The sequence below is a fragment of the Gadus morhua genome, chromosome 8, assembly GCF_902167405.1.
Source record: "Gadus morhua chromosome 8, gadMor3.0, whole genome shotgun sequence".
Taxonomy (NCBI): domain Eukaryota; kingdom Metazoa; phylum Chordata; class Actinopteri; order Gadiformes; family Gadidae; genus Gadus; species Gadus morhua.
In genome coordinates, this window is record NC_044055.1 from 9463992 (window position 1) to 9481491 (window position 17500).

General features: G+C 47.6%; 1 protein-coding gene across 3 annotated transcripts in view; it reads right to left on the reverse strand.

The window, feature by feature from the left end:
* Positions 1-13800, reverse strand: part of LOC115549483 (RNA-binding Raly-like protein) — a 35304-nt gene extending 21504 nt beyond the window's left edge. Inside the window, exons 1-3 of one of the 3 annotated variants that reach the window (XM_030364702.1) lie at positions 13625-13798; positions 13219-13297; positions 306-577 (exon numbers count right to left, since the gene is read on the reverse strand). In XM_030364702.1, the coding sequence (XP_030220562.1) occupies positions 306-561 (256 nt within the window). In that variant the 5' untranslated portion in view covers positions 562-577; positions 13219-13297; positions 13625-13798. Of the gene's footprint in view, positions 1-305; positions 578-13218; positions 13298-13624 lie in introns of all 3 variants that reach the window. The other 2 variants (XM_030364703.1, XM_030364701.1) reach the window with 2 other exon arrangements.
* Between the last annotated feature and the right edge of the window lie 3700 nt (positions 13801-17500).

Genomic DNA, 17500 nt, shown 5'->3' on the forward strand with positions numbered 1-17500 from the left:
ACGGAATCACACACACCGGCACACACACACACACACACACACACACACACACACACACACACACACACACACACACACACACACACACACACACAAAAACACACACACACACACACACACACACACACACACACACACACACACACACACACACACACACACACAAACGCCTCCCAACAGACAGACAGACAGAAACAAACAAACAAACACACACACACATCCAAACAGACACAAACACACACGTACACAAACAATCTCTGCCCCCCAGCCCCCCCCCCCCCCCCCCCCCCCCCCCCTGACATTACCTAGCGGCTGGCCGCCGATGACGCGGGTGTTCTCTCCGACCACGGCGCCTCGGGCGTTCCTCTCGCTGGCGTACTGGACGAAGGCGAAGCCCTTGTGGACGGAGCAGCCCACGATCTTGCCGTACTTGGAGAACAGCGCCTCGATGTCGGCCTTGGTGACCACCGCCGTGTTGAGGTTGCCGATGAAGACGCGGGAGTTGAGGGAGCGCGGGTCATTCTTGTTGGTCACGTTGCTGGTCTGGGTCTTGCCAGTCATCCTACCCCTACAGCCGCTGAAACACACACCGCAGGCCAGCAGGGTTAGCAGGCCCTGGGGGGGGGGGCGGTGGGCGTGGAGAAGGGATGCACTGTAAGTTAGGTGGCATAGCTAGTTAGCTAGCTAAGCTAGGTTAGTTTAGGGAAGATGTTAGCAAGGTATGTTGGTAGCACAGAGCTAACAACACTGTGCGTATTTCAGTGGCTTCTTTACAAAGCACTGTAAAGTGTCTCTTTACGTCCTTTCTTTACGTCTGATTACAGGCTTTAAAGCTTTGAATGTCCTCCATCTAACCTTTCAAGCTTTTAACGATTGGATAGAAAGTTTGAGAACTTGCTAATGGCTAAAAGCTATCATTTCGGGCACATACACTAATGTATTATTATTGATTAATTATCAGGAAATTCGATCTTCTTCAGCGGTAATATTCCTATCTGTGTCTGACCACACAAAACACATGCAATGCTGATCATGTTTTCTCATTTACATATATTTGAAATGAAAATTACATTTCAGATAATTATTATTTTCCAGTGCTGGAGAAGAAAAATCAATGCAGGTTGTGCATGTGCTTATTTCTGTATACGCATTCAGAAATAATTGCATAATAACACCACAAGTAAACCTGAATGCCATTAGTAAATGATTACTTGACCATAAAGTCTTGCCATATTATAATAGTACTAACATATTTCATTGTTAATAAACGCTTAGATATCATAATGATAATTAATGGTTAATTAATGTACCCTTGTTACCAAAGATTCTAATATGAAACATTTAAAGTTGAAAGAGGGTACTTAGTGATTGATTGATTGATTGATTGATTCTTTTAAAGACCACACTGCCAGGCTGGTGGAAGGTAGTGTCAGTGCTTGTGGGTTTCGGGGTTCCTGCATGAAGAACGCCAAAAGGATTTCTCACCACAAAGTCTGTGACATCTAGTGATCTCTGCGATGCGAAGAGGATGCGTGATACAAATTAAAATACATCCTCATTCCTCAACCCATCCATCTTCTGCTCTCCTGTGAAGTTGTTTTCACTGTCGGCATAACTCCACCAGATGATGGAGCAGGAAATACACAGGTAATGACCTTCAACTCGTAGACATCAGCCTTTAGATTTTGTACTTTTCTTTAAAACTGGCATTCTGTATTTGTGTGTGTCAAATCAAACCTGACGAATATGGAATACATTTCATGCACAATCAATTATGCTTTTCTTTCGGAGGGAAAGAGTCACTGGTGGATAACATAAACACTGCCAGCATATATAATCGGTACAGTGATTCAGCATTCAAGACGGCAATCAAGACCAACCGCCAGTTCATTTGTATGTTTCCTGTAAGCTCTGCAGTTTGAATGAACCATGAAGTTAGTCTCCACAACAGACGATCTTCACAATTGCCAATTAAAGTGTTTGCGTCGTGATTATTCATTTCATGTTAAGTGCCTTAACAAAAACAGAAATCGCATTAGAGTCAAACTGAAATGTAAGGTTGAGAGCAGCAAATGCGTGCCATTTAAACAACAGCACAACAAGAATGTCAAGAAACAAGTCTAGCTGAGGAACATTTTAATGCAGTTGCATTTAAACACAGTACCAAAAAAGACAAGTTGTTCTGACCTCCATTTGTAGAATTTCACCAAAATGCGAGACACTCCACTCGTCCCTCACCTCATGCCCGCCTCCGGTTTAATCGTAACTGACTGGCGCTCCGAGTGAATGGCAGAGGAATGTTCTTACCGGTTAGACTCAAAGGAACACCACCGGAGGAAGGCCAGAGAGAGGTATGCTTGACAGTAGCGTAGGAGCAGGTGTGAAAACGACGGGGCTGCTCACTGAGAGAGCTGTGGGGGTATATAGCCTCATGTCTCTTATGGCAGGTCCGTCAATTACCGACACGAGCATTAGAAGGCAATAGAGTGCGTTGACTCGCCTCATTATTTTTTGGCATCGTTCTTCTGACTTGACTCTAATTCCTGAGTGGGATTCAGTGTTGTAAGGCGCTGTCCTTTTCGGTGTTGTGGTAGATGATGTTGTCGTGTTTTTGGTAAATTTTAGTGTCACTTCAGTGTGCATGTAACCACTTCACAGTGGAATTGGGGCGAGAGAGAGAGAGAGAAAGAGAGAGAGAGAGAGAGAGAGAGAGAGAGAGAGAGAGAGAGAGAGAGAGAGAGAGAGAGAGAGAGAGAGAGAGAGAGAGAGAGAGAGTTGCAGTTGGACACTGAGCTCTCCGTTTTAGAACATGTCTCTGCCTCCAGTGATGGCTACGGAAAGTGATCTCAAGAGACACACTCTCAGTCTATCATCCTCCCAACCTGCGACAAATCCCACCCCCCACCCTTCCTTCTCCTCCCCCCCCCAAACCTCCCCCCTCCGCCTCCCCTCTACCACTAACAGCCATCCGCTCTCTCTCTCTCTCTCTCTCTCTCTCTCTCTCTCTCTCTCTCTCTCTCTCTCTCTCTCTCTCTCTAAGGGATGAGAGGTCACATCGCCATAGCAATCAGTAGAGCAGAATGTGTTGCATCCATCCATTCAAAGACTGCATGCACGCCCACGCCCACACCCACACACACACGCTACACACACAAACAGACACACAAAAACACTTTCTCGCACTCACCCTCTCTCCAGCCCCTTGCATACCGGCGGCCCGGTGCTTTGTGTGCGTGAGTGTGGATCTAAATAATGTCTGTGTCTGGGCTCAGTGCGTAATTATAGATTCGCTATTGTCTCAGGAAGCGCTCGGCTAAGGACATAAAAGCAGGCGGAGGTGATAACTCCTCATAATAACCTCGGCTTGCTATTAACCTGTGGTGGAGGACGGCAGACAGGTGGGCTGAGCCAGTGCTCGCTGCTAGGGGGTGGGGGGGGGGGCGGGGAGGGGGGGGGGATGGGGGGGAGGTTGGGGGGATGGTGGGGGTGAGAGTCGCAGCTGTGAAACCCGAAGGTTGAAACTCGGACGAAAGCAGCTCAGCACAAATGAGAACAAAAACCTTACTCATTCCCATACATACACACACACACACACACACACACACACACACACACACACAAACACAACTACACACCTATAGGCGCACGCACGCACACACACACACACACACACAAACACACACCTGTTGATAGGTTTATTGTTCCGAGGCGCTGCTCTGTCTGGCGGGCTATTTTCACCTGCTCTTTGATTTCATATTTCTTTTTTTCATCTACACATAATCCATCACACGTCTCATGTGGAATTGTTGTGTGCCCACACACAAACACACAAGTTAACACAACTGTAAACAACATACACACACAAGCATGCACACACAAACACACACACACACACATAAACATCCGCACACATAGATACAAACACACAAGTTAACACACCTGCAAACACATACGCACACTTTAAGAGACACACATACACACCCATCCCCACACAAATGAACACATAAACACACACCCACACACATACACTCACACACACACATACAAACACACATACACACATAAACAACCACACCCACACATAAACAACCACACACACACATACACCCACACACACATACAAACACACACACACACACACACACATACACCCATGAACACACACAGATATCCAGCGGCGGTCAGCCGACGTGGGCGGGGGCAACATTTTCTTACACAGTCAATCATCGACTGACCAGTGAGCGATGAAACCTGCAAGCCGGTCGCCCGCATTTCTTACTCACACACATATTTTTGTCGATTGAAGCACAGAGCGCCCCCCTTCCCCCCCCCCCCCCCCCCCCCCCCCACCCCCCCCCCCCACGCCTCCCAGCAGTAGATGACCCACCCACCGCCATTCCTCCCCCTCACCCTCAGCCCCCCACCCCCTCGCTAAGTGATAAATGGGTGCAGGAGTGCGACGAACAAACCGGCCCAAGGCCACTCCATGGCAGGTGCACTGTGTGTGTGTGTGCGTGTGTGTGTGTGGGTTTGGTTGTGTGCATGTGTTTTTGTGTGTGTGTGTGTGTGTGTGTATGGTTGTGTATGTGTGTGTGTGTGTGTGTGTGTGTGTGTGTGTGTGTGTGTGTGTGTGTGTGTGTGCGTGTGTGTGTGTGTGTGTGTGCGTGTGTGTGTACTCATGTGTGTGTGTGTGTGCGTGTGTGTGTCGGTGCATGTGTGATTTTGGCCGACGTTTCGTCTGATTTAGGACACGTGAACGGCAAAAAAGGCTGAATGCAATCAGGCATTGTTCAGAGTGTCGGGAGTGTCTGAGGGATACACAGTGTGCAGCGGGCTTGAAAAAGAGTACTCACAGAGGGCTTTCTAAACGGTGATTCAGGGGTCTGAGTGAGGGGCCGTCTTGTAGAGCACATTAAATAGCTGTTTCACCCGCTCGGACAATAGCGCAGATTGGGTCTTTGTCGCCCCCCGTGTATTAGTCACAATATAATTCTTTTGATGGCGTTTCTTTCTTCTTCTTTTTTTTTTTTGAATTGCTGTTTACTTGTACATTCTGAGAGTGGGTGGAGGTGGATTCAAATGCCATGTTTGTCAAAAGCTATTTGTCCAAAAGTTGCCTCTGGAGGGTCTCATGTTTGGCTGAGTGGAGTGTGTCGGGCGGTCACTTGCCGCTGAAGGGTTTTGTTATCCAGATTTCCTGCTCATTCTGAAAGCCTAAAAAGCACTTAACCAGGATAGCAATGCAACAGGGCAAATAAGACACGCAACCGGTTAAACTATTCTGCGCAAGGTGAATTTGCTTTGTTTTGTTGAAGATGTATGCTTTGGTACATAATCGTTACTTAACATGCGGACAAGCGTCTGTGTAGAGGAATCACAGGCTTTTGCTTGGGTGTCAGACGTTAGAAATAAAAGATGGAGTGGCTCAGCGGGTAGAGCACGTACCATTAAGGTTTAGTCCCGGGTTCGATTCCTGCCCGTGGTCATTTGCTGCATGTCCTCCACTCTATCTCACAAACCTTCGTGTCTATCTCACTCTATAATAAAGCCGAAAAATGCAAAAAATAAAATAAAAAGAACATTGGAAGAAATGGACAGTGCTGTACGAATTGTGACGCAGTCACAGAGAAGTTTTGAATAACACATATTAACCTGCCCTTTAAGCCGGATTCGGTTGAGAAAAACCACAGGCTTCTGCTCGGCTGCTGTGGAATAAACCCCACACTCCCAGTGTGCCGTCGCCGAGCCCATGCCCTGGTCTAGCAGTCGGAGGCTATGCAGTTTTCATTAGAAAATGTGTCTTCAGAGAAAGGCGCACTTCTCCTACAATATTCATGTCTCTCATACCAGCCCCAAAGCATGTACGGTAACTGCTGTACTGCAAATGCTAATAGAGGCATCTCAGCCCGACGACAAGACACAGTCTAAGCAGCGCGGACAGCTGGGGAGACAGGAGGAATAACAACCCAGGATGCATTGCGTGCTATTTAAATAACGTCTCCACACATAAGAGGCCAGAGGCGCATGTATCCGTGCAACGCGTGCTTGAAAATCGTTGATGTTTATCCTTGAAAAATAAAAAGCTGTTACTGTCAAACTATTTTCTACAAGCGTTGAAACCGCGACAGTCGTACATTTGACGTGTCTTTAATTTTGTTTGGACCGCTGTGCAGCCCACTTCCACATTAACTGTCTGGTGGCTTCAGAGGCTGAGAGCGGATAGAAAGGAATCCCCCTAGCACTTCCCCTCCCTGTCTGATCTCAACACTGACTCGTCACCACCCGCCGGTCGGAGAGAAGGAAGCAGAGGGAAATTAGAAAAAAAAGAGAACTTGCAGGGCAAATTCGCGAAAGGGTTGACATGGATGGATGGAAAGACTAAGGCCCAATCCCATTCCTACCCCTTACCCCTTCCCCTTACTCCTCCCCCTTGTTTTGAAGGGGTAAGGGGAAGGGGTAAGGGGAAGGGGTAAGGGGTAGAAATGGGATTGGGCCTAAGTCTCACTCTGTCTCTCTCCTTCTCTCCCTCTCTCTCTCTGTCTCTCTAACTCTCTCCTTCTCGCTCCTTCCCTCTGTCACCCTGATTTGACATCCTTCCCCCCCCCCCCTCAGCAATTGGACAATGCTTTACTAAAGGCTCCTCCAGTGTCACCAGTCAAGGGAAGAGGCCAATTTGACTCGGGGTCTTTGTGCTCACATCTCGCCCACTGTGACATCTGCTAGGAGGATCCAGTCATAATCCAGAACTAAAGTTCACGTTTGTGCCAGCCGACGGGTGGCAAAGCGCTTCGAGGAATAGAACATGTTGACCAATAGGAAGCCGGTATACGATCTCTATCGCCAGTCCGTCACAAACAATAGATGATGGGAAAAGGTTTCTGTTTGAATAGCAAAAAGCTGAAGATTTTGACCTTCATGGAATTAATTGAGGAACAAGATAAGCATCACACTGTGGCAAATGATGTCTTTAGGAAATAACTTGTTGGTATTTTCTGACTAGAGCTTGAAAATAACATTCAAGCTGACCAGTATTTTGGGGTGGTGGTTAGGGTTAGCATTGTGTGCTAATAACTACAATGTGGTTACTAGCAGAGCAAGTAAACATGGCACAACCTAATAGAGGTATACATTTCCATATCCCCTTTTGTATAAAACTGTTGCATATAGATTTCACATAATCATAATAATAATCTGTAGAATATCAATGAAATTATTTTAGTAGCCACAATAATTATTAGAAGTCTGAAACAACCAAGGATTCAATCCTTGTATTTATACTAATTTGGATTAACAGTACAAAGCAAACTCTGAATGCAAATGACTGAAAACACTGGATTACATTTTTTATTTTCTCCTATGAGAATCAGGGGTTAAGGATTGTCTCGCTCTCTTTCTCTGTCTCTCTCTCTCTCTCGCGCTCTCTCTCTCTCCCTCGCTCTCTCTCTCTCTCACTCTCGCTCTTGCTCTCTCTCATCGCTCTCTCTCTCTTTTTTTCTCTCATTCTCTGACTTTCTGTGTCTCATCCTTTCTCCCCTTGTATCTTTCCCTCGTTCTGTCTCTCTCTTTCTCTGTCTTTCTCTCGCTCTGACTGTCTCTCTCTCCCTCTGTCTTTCTCTCTCTCTCCCTCTTGTTCTCTCTCTCTCTCACACTTATTCTCTCTCTTTCTTCTTCACCCTCCTCCTCCCTTTGTCTTTATCTCCGTCACCCTCTGCTCCCTTATATCCATAAATTACTCCTACTTAAAACCCGGACAGCGGCAGCAGCTCTTGCTGAATCATTCAAACTCTTCAATTAGCAATTAGTGCTTAACGAGCTGGGGCGGTTCAGCCCCCTGTCTGACTGAACCTCAACCAATGGGATGTCTCCTGGCGGACCAGGGGGAGGTAAATACACCGGATGTGGAGGAAACGTGGGATTATGGATCCCCCGCAAACCCTGATACACACACCCATCCTAAAACCGCACGATTATGGTCTGGCCAACCGCGCTTCTTACTAAACATAAAATCTTTTACCCCATACCTCGATGTAAAAACCTCTAAGCCAATATCTAATCTTAACCAACTCCAACCTTATACCTAACCTTAACCATCTGTAATCGAATACATAAACTTAAACATCTTAAACGTGACACACAAACTTAACCATCTCTTTCCGAAGAGCAATTAAATAAACTGTAGGTTCCATTGACGATATCATGCAATGATTCTTTTATTTTCTTGCTTATTCTTAAGTAGACAACTGACATCATTCATTGTGCCGCCCGGCCTTATGTGATGTCCTACACTGACCAAGGGACCACCTGATGATTCCTGGAAATTCAAACAAATCTATACTTAGAGCAGAACGTTTGTAGAAAGTTTCCCATGACTCCTGCTGAACTGGGACAATCCTACGCAACCCATATCATCCACCTATTCAGTATGCATCGTCCCAATTTAGAAACTGATTACGCAGGGGAGACAGACAACATTTTCCCCAGCCGTCAATGACTAACGAGCCCTAACGATTGTCACCTGTGTTGACTGAGCACCGTTTGTTAAGGGAGGAGGAGGGGGAGGGGGCGGATGAGAGGGGAACCGGGGTGACAATCTGACTGACTGTTACCTCCTGTGCGTGCATTCCACCCGACTCTGTCAGGAGCGGGGAGAGATGGAGGAAGGGAACAATAGCACGTTGGGGGCGAGTTCACAGGGAGACATAAAGAGAGAGATGGAGAGAGAGAGAGAGGGAGGGAGGGAGAGAGAGAGAGAGAGGGAGAGAGAGAGAGAGAGAGGGGGAGAGAGAGAGGAGCGAGAGAGAGAGAGAGGGAGAGAGAGAGAGAGTGAGAGAGAGAGAGAGAGAGAGAGAGAGAGAGAGAGAGAGAGAGAGAGAGAGAGAGAGAGAGAAAGAGAGACACACAGACAGACAGACAGACAGACAGACAGACAGACAGACAGACAGACAGACAGACAGACAGACAGACAGAGTGAGAGTGAGAGTGAGAGTGAGAGTGAGAGAAAGAGAGAGAGGGAGGGAGGGAGGGAGGGAGGGAGGGAGAGAGAGAGAGAGAGAGAGAGAGAGAGAGAGAGAGAGAGAGAGAGAGTGAGAGTGAGAGTGAGAGAGAGAGAGAGAGAGAGAGAGAGAGAGAGAGAAAGGTCTTTTTGCAATGCCAATCATCTTCAAGGAGCTAAGCAGCAGGCCTTGGGCGCCTGTATCAAAGACGGAAAAAATAAAGCGCAAGAAAATAAGGCTTTTCCGTGCGGTAGGCAGGCAGGCAGGTAGCGCGGTGGCGGCACATGAATTATTCCGGGGACTTTATCCTATTCATATTACTGTTCCATCGGCCCTCTTATCATTTACATATTTCCCTTATCTTTAATGAAAGGCACTTTTTGAACTGTGAGGCGGTGCTTCTCAGCGACCCCGCTCCATGAAAGCAATACTGAGCGCCAGACCCCGTAAAACACTGTTCCAATATGAAACCGCCTTCATATCTCTTCTGGGGCCCCGTCGTGTGAACTTAAGGGGAGCTCTCGGTAGCACTGGAAAATACGCACAAACACACACACACACACACAAACCCGTGCACGCATTACGCACACATACACATGCACACCTGCAGAGGACGTAAAGTAAGTTGTTTCACATTGTGATTCAAGAAACGCCTATAGCCTTGACCGCTGGTGACACCGAATATAAAAAGCACTCTCCCGACTATAGGTGGAGGAAAGCGATAGAGAGGGAATAGAAATATATCTGTACCCGGCGTTTTTATCTTATACCTCACAATAATAGCTTTGCTGATTATGTTGAGGACGAGGGCCCGGCGGGCCCTAAGGGAGGCGTTTCTGCTGCGAGTTTTAATACCATTTGGATGACTCAACCTCTCCACGTTTTGATGTACAGTGGTAGGGACAACATTGCATTATCCGATCAGGGCGTTTGACGCATTTATCAGATAAGTGCATCTTGCTGCCAGGAAATGCAGAGAGTTTATTGTGATTATGCAACCCCTGTGTTTCACTTTTAAATCCTTTCATTTGTTTCTATTTTGTTGTTTTTCGGGGCGTTTTTTCGGTTTACAGCTGAAGGAAACTGAATTCTATAATTCATGTGCTGTCAAAACCCACCAGCATCTGTCTAATTCGTTTTGCGTCTTCGCATGGTCATGATAACTTCACTAGGAGAAGGGTTGGGTTGTAAATCTAATATTTCTATCTCAAGATATTGTGAAAGCCGACAAGCCTCTGGGTAGGAGCAGAGCCCTGAAAATAGTGCTGGGGAAGAAAACACTTGATGCCAGTGAGGAGTTAGCCACACTCTGCTATCACTAAAACGTCCACCTGCCAGTGGGAGTCGGAGTCTAGAGGGTCGCTCTGTCAGGAGGGCAGAACATACACCCAGCAGTTTCTCACTTCCCTTTTTGGCACCGCCAAACGCTATTTCTCCATTTGCTTAATTCCTCGCTTGTGTGCCGGCCAAATATAGCGTTGTGTTGCACCGGGCTAAAGTAACTGGGTCAATGGAGCTGAGTCGGGTAATTAGATGATCACAAAATGTATGGATGTGGTTCTGTGGCAACAGAGAGGGGGACGGGGTCGTGAGGTGGTGTCAAACCACTGCGTTTTTGTGGGGTTTATTTTTCATGACAGAGTGTCAAAGTTCACAGGGGGAAAAAAAATGTTTAAACAATGGAGATGGCTGTTGATATACGATGACAAGTGACACTACATGCTGACAATGATTATAGGGAGGGAGGTAAGAGAGACTATTCTTATGTTGTATTATACATAAAGGCTAATCAGCAGCAGAGGGAAAGACGAATGAATTACATTATGTTGAATGAATGACATAATGTCTTCATTCCATCTATTGTTTAATTCTTGTACATACAAACAAAGTGACGGTCAATGATAACACAATATATATCGATCCTTGCTTGCATTCATGTAGTAATCACACCATTAAAAGGTTGTTCGAGATACATTTTAACAATGCCGGGATTAGGGGGGTGGGGGGTTGGGGGGGGGGGTGATGGCTGGAAAAGTCTCCTGATCAGATAGGATTGGGCAGAGGGGTGGAGGTTAGCTAATAGAGACACACACACCAGCCTAGGAGCGACAACCAGCAGCCTATAGATAGACCAGCAGCAGAGCAATAAAGAGGCTTCTGGCCGCTGTCCGAGGTGCTGAAATCACACTCTCTCTCCCTCCATCTCCCTCTCGCGCTCCCTCTCCCTCTCCCTCTCTGTTTCTCTGGCTCTCTCTCCGTCTCTTTAGAGGCACAATAAAGAGGGAGCTGTCCGTTGTGCTGAAATGCTGATGTAGCCGCGGCTAATGGCACGGCGCACAATGGAGGACTGAGAGCATCAGGCGCATGCCGAACGTGTTGTCATGTGCTATTCACCCGCCCTGACCCCCCGTCTCCTCACGGCCAAACACGGCCTTTGTGGAAGTGCGGGCTGTGTGTTCAATATAAAGGTGTTTGTCGCGAGTGTAATGGGGGAAGAGGAGGGCGGTGGAGGGGCACTCCAGTCCAGAACAGGACAGATATGTAATGGGGTCTGCAAGGCATTGAGCACAAACATTATAGAAAGCAGCGCGGAATGGAGCACGACGTCGGCGTCAGTCCCCCAGAGACGTGGACCCTGAGAAACATATAGACTCCCATGTCATCATCATCACCCCACTATCACCCCCCCCCCCCCCGTCTCGGTGTTTGACCCGCTGTCTGCCATTCCACCTGCTGTTGGTGGCCTCGCTTTGCTTCTTTAATGACTACACGCACATACACACCTAACACGGCAGTGGAAGCCCTGTTGCAACTCAGTTCTGGTTCTGGACTCTCCCTCCCCCGACTCCACACACACACACGCACAGACACACACGCAGACTCACGCGCACACACACACACACGCACGCACACACACACACACACAAACACCTACCGGAGGGCGCTGGAGCATCAAACTCTTTCCCAGTATAATAGATAAAGCCCCCCTCGTTATGCTTCTTGATCAGCCTCAGGCCTAGGCATATGTGTGTGCATGTGTGTGTGTGTGTGTGTGTGTGTGTGTTGAAATGCTTGGCTAAACTTTGGTCCCTTCCCCAGCGTGGCTCACGAGGGGGGCGTGCCTGTGCATCGGGGGCTTGTCTTTCACAGGGGGCAGCTCCCGGAGCCAGCCGTCCACCACCGTCCCTGGCGGGAGATAAGTATTGTTTGCATAGAAGCACATTTCACGCTCCGTTTCCCCCACCTGTTCCCAGACCCCCGCGAAAAAAAGTGTGAGCCTGAAAAATGGCTCGCGAAATGCCTCCGTGCATATCTCTCAGGAACCATTCAAACCGGCCTGACAACCCTTTTTTTATTTAGCCTTAAAAGCCTCCGGCTGCCTCTCATTAAAGGGAACAAGTGTATGTTATTGGAGGACATGGGGGAAAGTACTGATAAAGCACTACTTCCTGCCATGCGTTGGCTTTGCATTGGTGGCACAGACTCTAGGTTTGTCGGTCTGGAAGCTTCTAGACTCTTGTACGTACTTTGCTAGTTTTGCCTCGTTAAATTGCATCCTGATGATATTTTAAGATAACAGAACTGTGTGGGTTTTTCTGAGTCAAGGTCAAGTGATTAATTCAATTTACCACTAGAGCAATTTGCATATTCAGTTCTTCTTCGTTTCTGAGCCTCGGCTGAGAGAGCCGTCTGGTGATGCCAACAGCCCTTTTTTAAGTTTTATGTCCGGAAGAAAAGGGTCCCACACCCACACATCAAAACAAAATGTGCAGCAGAAGAAACTGGGCTGGGATCCACAACTCTGCCTCGATTAGGAGGTATTTTAATTTATTTATTTATTTTTTATTAATAACTATTCATTATTATTTGTATAACACAACGATTAGGCCTTTAGTGCAATCAGCAATGATTGAACTTGTTCACTTGTAGCATATCGTCTACAAAGCAAGCACATTAACTATCTGTCATCGAATGGTTTCTCTTTTTAAAAGTAATTTGGGGTTATTGAGGGTAAATTATTCTATGATTGCAAAGCAGCACAGAAGACAGGATATTCCAATATGCTAAAAGAACATCAAAAACGAAATGCAAAACAATGTAACGTATATCCAACAGTGCTTTTAGAAACGATAAAGCGGAGACAAAACGTTCAAAATCATTTCAAGTCTGCAAGATCGAGCAAGAAGGAAAAATTGACAAACTCCAAGCAAAGTTAACTCCTTACCCATTAGAAAAGCAAAATCCTTAGAAGGTGAAAATCAAAACTCGCTCAGAGACACACGGTCCCAAATACCAGCTATACACTGCAAGATAAGAGGGAAAAACACGACACCCCGAATCGCCGCAAAATGAGACAGAATCATGAAAAAGCCAGAAAACAAACAAGAGGGATAACAAGTGGCTCGAGGAGGAGGCTGCAAAAACACCAAGAAAAGATCCTCGGAACAACGCAGGGGCTATTTCTCTTTGGACGTCGCCGGAGCAGCGAGACTCAGCATCCAAGATTCAAATCATTGCATGCAGAAAATGATAAAACATTTCCCTCATTGCGGAACACCAAGAGAAAGAAGAGAAAAAGAGAATTAAAAAAAAAACAGGCTTAAAGAAAGGGCACTGGAAAAGGTACTCACCGAGTGGGAGTAAAACGTGTTTCAATTAAAAAGAAGGAATCGGGCGTTTTAAGGTGGCGTTTGGTCTGTGTGCAGGCTTGCAGTGGGCTACAGAAGCTCCCGACTCCGAGTGGTCCCTGCGCTCTGGATCGCTGCCGGTGGTGGAGTCATGTGACTCGAGATTGGCCAGAGTTTTTCAATTCGATCAGGCTTCCGTGAGCACATGCGAAAGTGCCCTTAAACGGAGCTGGAGTCCTAGTACTGCTCTGGTAATGATGTGGGTATTTCTTCTTTCTTTTTTCTTCCTATAGCTGAACAGTCGTATTTTATTTATTTATTTTTCACTGACGTAGTAGGAGTGCATGCGTTGCTGTGAATTTGAACTCGGACTACTTAAATAAGTTGATTTCATTATTGAACACATGATCGCCCCATTCCTCATATCGTACAGGCTACACACTTCTATAATGCTTACATGCTATATAACTACAGTTAAGTCAACCTTTGCAGCTTCACAAAGCCATATCTAATCCACATATTATATTTATTTATGAACATGAATCAACACATGTAAACTATTTGTTAATTAAACCACATCCAGCTGTGGAGTTGTGAGAGATAAGCATTTCAATCAGTGCATAACATAACACAAACACGGCTCAGCACCATGTAGCCTTTGGTGTCCTCTGCGTCTAAAGGTGACAGATCTGAGGCGTTGGTGTGGAGGAATCCATAGAAGGGGAAGCAGGGTTGGCGTGGCTGCCGTCAGGGGAGAGCGCTAGTTCCCTTTGTTGTTGCAGCAGCGTCTGACAGGCACGCGGCCAAAGGCCCCAGCATGGATCAATGGCTTCCTGGGGAACTTATAGACGGCGACAGATAGAGATTCAAGGGGAAGAGCGGGACTGAGCAGTCACGGCCCCGCGGAGCCCAGCCTCCGCCCATGGGCTCCGGCAAATGTCAGCCGGCGTTTTCATCAAGCGTTTGAAAATGTCTCGGCGAGATGGTGGGAGGTGTGGACACGGTAACATTTAGATGGCCCCTAAACCCTTCTCATCATTCCGAGGTAGTTGTGTTGTTTTCCTCCGCGGCACGTGATGGTTGTTGTTTTCATCCGCCTTTGTAGAACGAACGGGTAGGAGGGGGAGCGGTTTTGGGGGGGCGGGGGGGGGGGGGGGATGCTGGGGAATGCAAGTTGCCGGCTATTAATTTTGGAAGACGTCACATGGGTCAGAGATACCAAGTAAGTGATGAAAAGAGATATTCCAGCCGAGCGACTGGCTAACGCAGGGCGGTGGATCGCGTGCCCATACACATACCTTTGCACACACACACACACACACACACACACACACACACACAGGCATACATGCATGCACACAGATACACACACGCACACAGATAGAAACACACACACGCTCGCACGCACTGACACACCGACACACACACACACTGTAACACACACACGTAAGCACACACATACATGCATAAATCATTCACACACAAAAACCCAGCCACAGCCACCATACACACACACACACACACACACACACACACACACACACACACACACACACATCTACAAAGACAGATACACACACACAGTGACAGATGTACACTCCTAGGTGCCCAAGGATGGATATATGTGTGTCCACACACACACACACACACACACACACACACACACACACACACACACACACACACACACACACACACACTGCTTATGTCCTGACAAATGCCCACGGTCATAAACAGACAGAAAGATCAAGCACTGGCACATCTAGTCAATCTTCTTAGCTCAGTGAAACATGCAGACACACAGACACACACATGTGCACAAACACACATGCACATGTCTCAGAGCAATTGCTTTTCAACATCAAACACGGCTTTCCTTCACCATTTATCTCCATCCACTTGCCCAAGTCATGCACTCATTCCTCTGGTCGGGACCATAGACTGCCTGTGTGTGTGTGTGGTGTGTGTGTGTGTGTGTGTGTGTGTGTGTGTGTGTGTGTGTGTGTGTGTGTGTGTGTGTGTGTGTGTGTGTGTGTGTGCGCCTCGTGTTTGTGTGTGTGTGTGCGTTTGTGTGTTTGTGTGTGTGTGTGCAAGCGCGTGTGTGTGCGTGCGTGTATGTGTATGTGTGTGCGTGTGTGCGTGTTTGTGTTTGTGCGTCTGTGTGTGTGTGTGTGTGTGTGTGTGTGTGTGTGCGTGCGTGTATACGTGTGCCTGTTTGTGTGTATGTGTGTGTGTGTGTGTGTGTGTGTGTGTGTGTGTGTGTGTGTGCGTGCGTGTATATGCGTGCCTGTGTGTGTGTGTGCGTGTGCGTGCGTGTATACGTGTGCCTGTTTGTGTGTGTGTGTGTGTGTGTGTGTGTGTGTGCGTGCGTGTATACGTGTGCCTGTTTGTGTGTGTGTGTGTGTGTGTGTGTGTGTGTGTGTGTGTGTGTGTGTGTGCGTGCGTGTATACGTGTGCCTGTTTGTGTGTGTGTGTGTGTGTGTGTGTGTGTGTGTGTGTGTGTGTGTGTGTGTGTGTGTGTGTGTGTGTGTGTGTGTGTGTGTGTGTGTGCGTGCGTGCGTGTATACGCGTGCCTGTGTGTGAGTGTGTGTGTTTGTGTGGTCAAAGCGCGTCTGGCGCCTCGCCTCCTTCTGCTGGCACTCGGGCCACTGCCGGCCCAGCAGCAGCCGTCGGTGTGTTGGCGGAGGCGCGGGACACTTACTCACAACACACCTGATAGGCTGGTGCTGAGGGGCGGGGCCACTAGGCCGCACGCTGGCACGGGCAAGGCTATAATTATAGAGAGAGGCTGGGGGAGGGCGTGTAATGCAATGTTAATGGCAACGTTGACTGCAGTGACGCCTTGCCCACCATTTCCCTATTTCAAACGCGGCTGGTGCATTACGGCGGGCTGATTGGAGCCATTATATGCAGACGCCGGGCATTGAGTGGTATGTATGCAGACCAAGTTGGCTTTTATGCTGACATAACCTGGGCCAATTTATGCCAGGTCCCTGAGAAAGGGGCCGAAGATATTTTAATGGTTAGATTATAGCGTGGTGGAAATTTAGAGTGCCTTTCCTCTTCACTTATTTTTTTTTGTAATATGTTTGCTCAGCCACAATTTTCTTGGTGTGTTTATTATTTTTTTGGCTCACACACACTTCCAATCCTAGATGAATATCTCGGTAAAAAGAGAGTAATGGGCTTTTCTGGAAGCACCATTTGTCCGGCTTGTTCAAAAATAACGATCGGACAAAGGGGGCCTTTACTGTTGCTGATTTGTTTTCCTTATGTGTACATGCATCATTAGACGTGCCCATGAGCCTGTGCCAGTGTGTGTGTGTGTGTGCGTGTGTGTGTGTGTGTGTGTGTGTGTGTGTGTGTGTGTGTGTGTGTGTGTGTGTGTGTGTGTGTGTGTGTGTGTGTGTGTGTGTGTGTCTCGCTATCTGTCACAGATAGCGAGATAGAGGAAAGCGGGCCGGGGCTTACGCTTGAGAGAGCACAGGAGAGCGAGCGCAGGTATTCTCCGTCAACGTGCGCGCACCTGCCTTATTGCGTGTGTACTTGATGATGCGTGACCTTTCGATGCGTGTGCACAGCATGGCCTTTCCCATCGTCTCCCTTATGAAACCAAAACCCCTGGCGTTCTATAACCCCCCCCCCACCTCGCCTGGGCGCGTTTGGACGAGCTTGTCACCTTCTATATCTTATCAGCCACAATAATGACAACAACAACAACAACAACAACAACAACATTATATCAGCCCTCACAGCTCCACTTGCTCCCTGTCAAACCTGAGCCGAGGTCAATGCTGTGCTGTCCCAGAACTGAGAGCATTACAGGGAAGTGATTCTTTCTTCGTGGCGCGGGAACAACCTGGCCCGAAGGAGTAATCT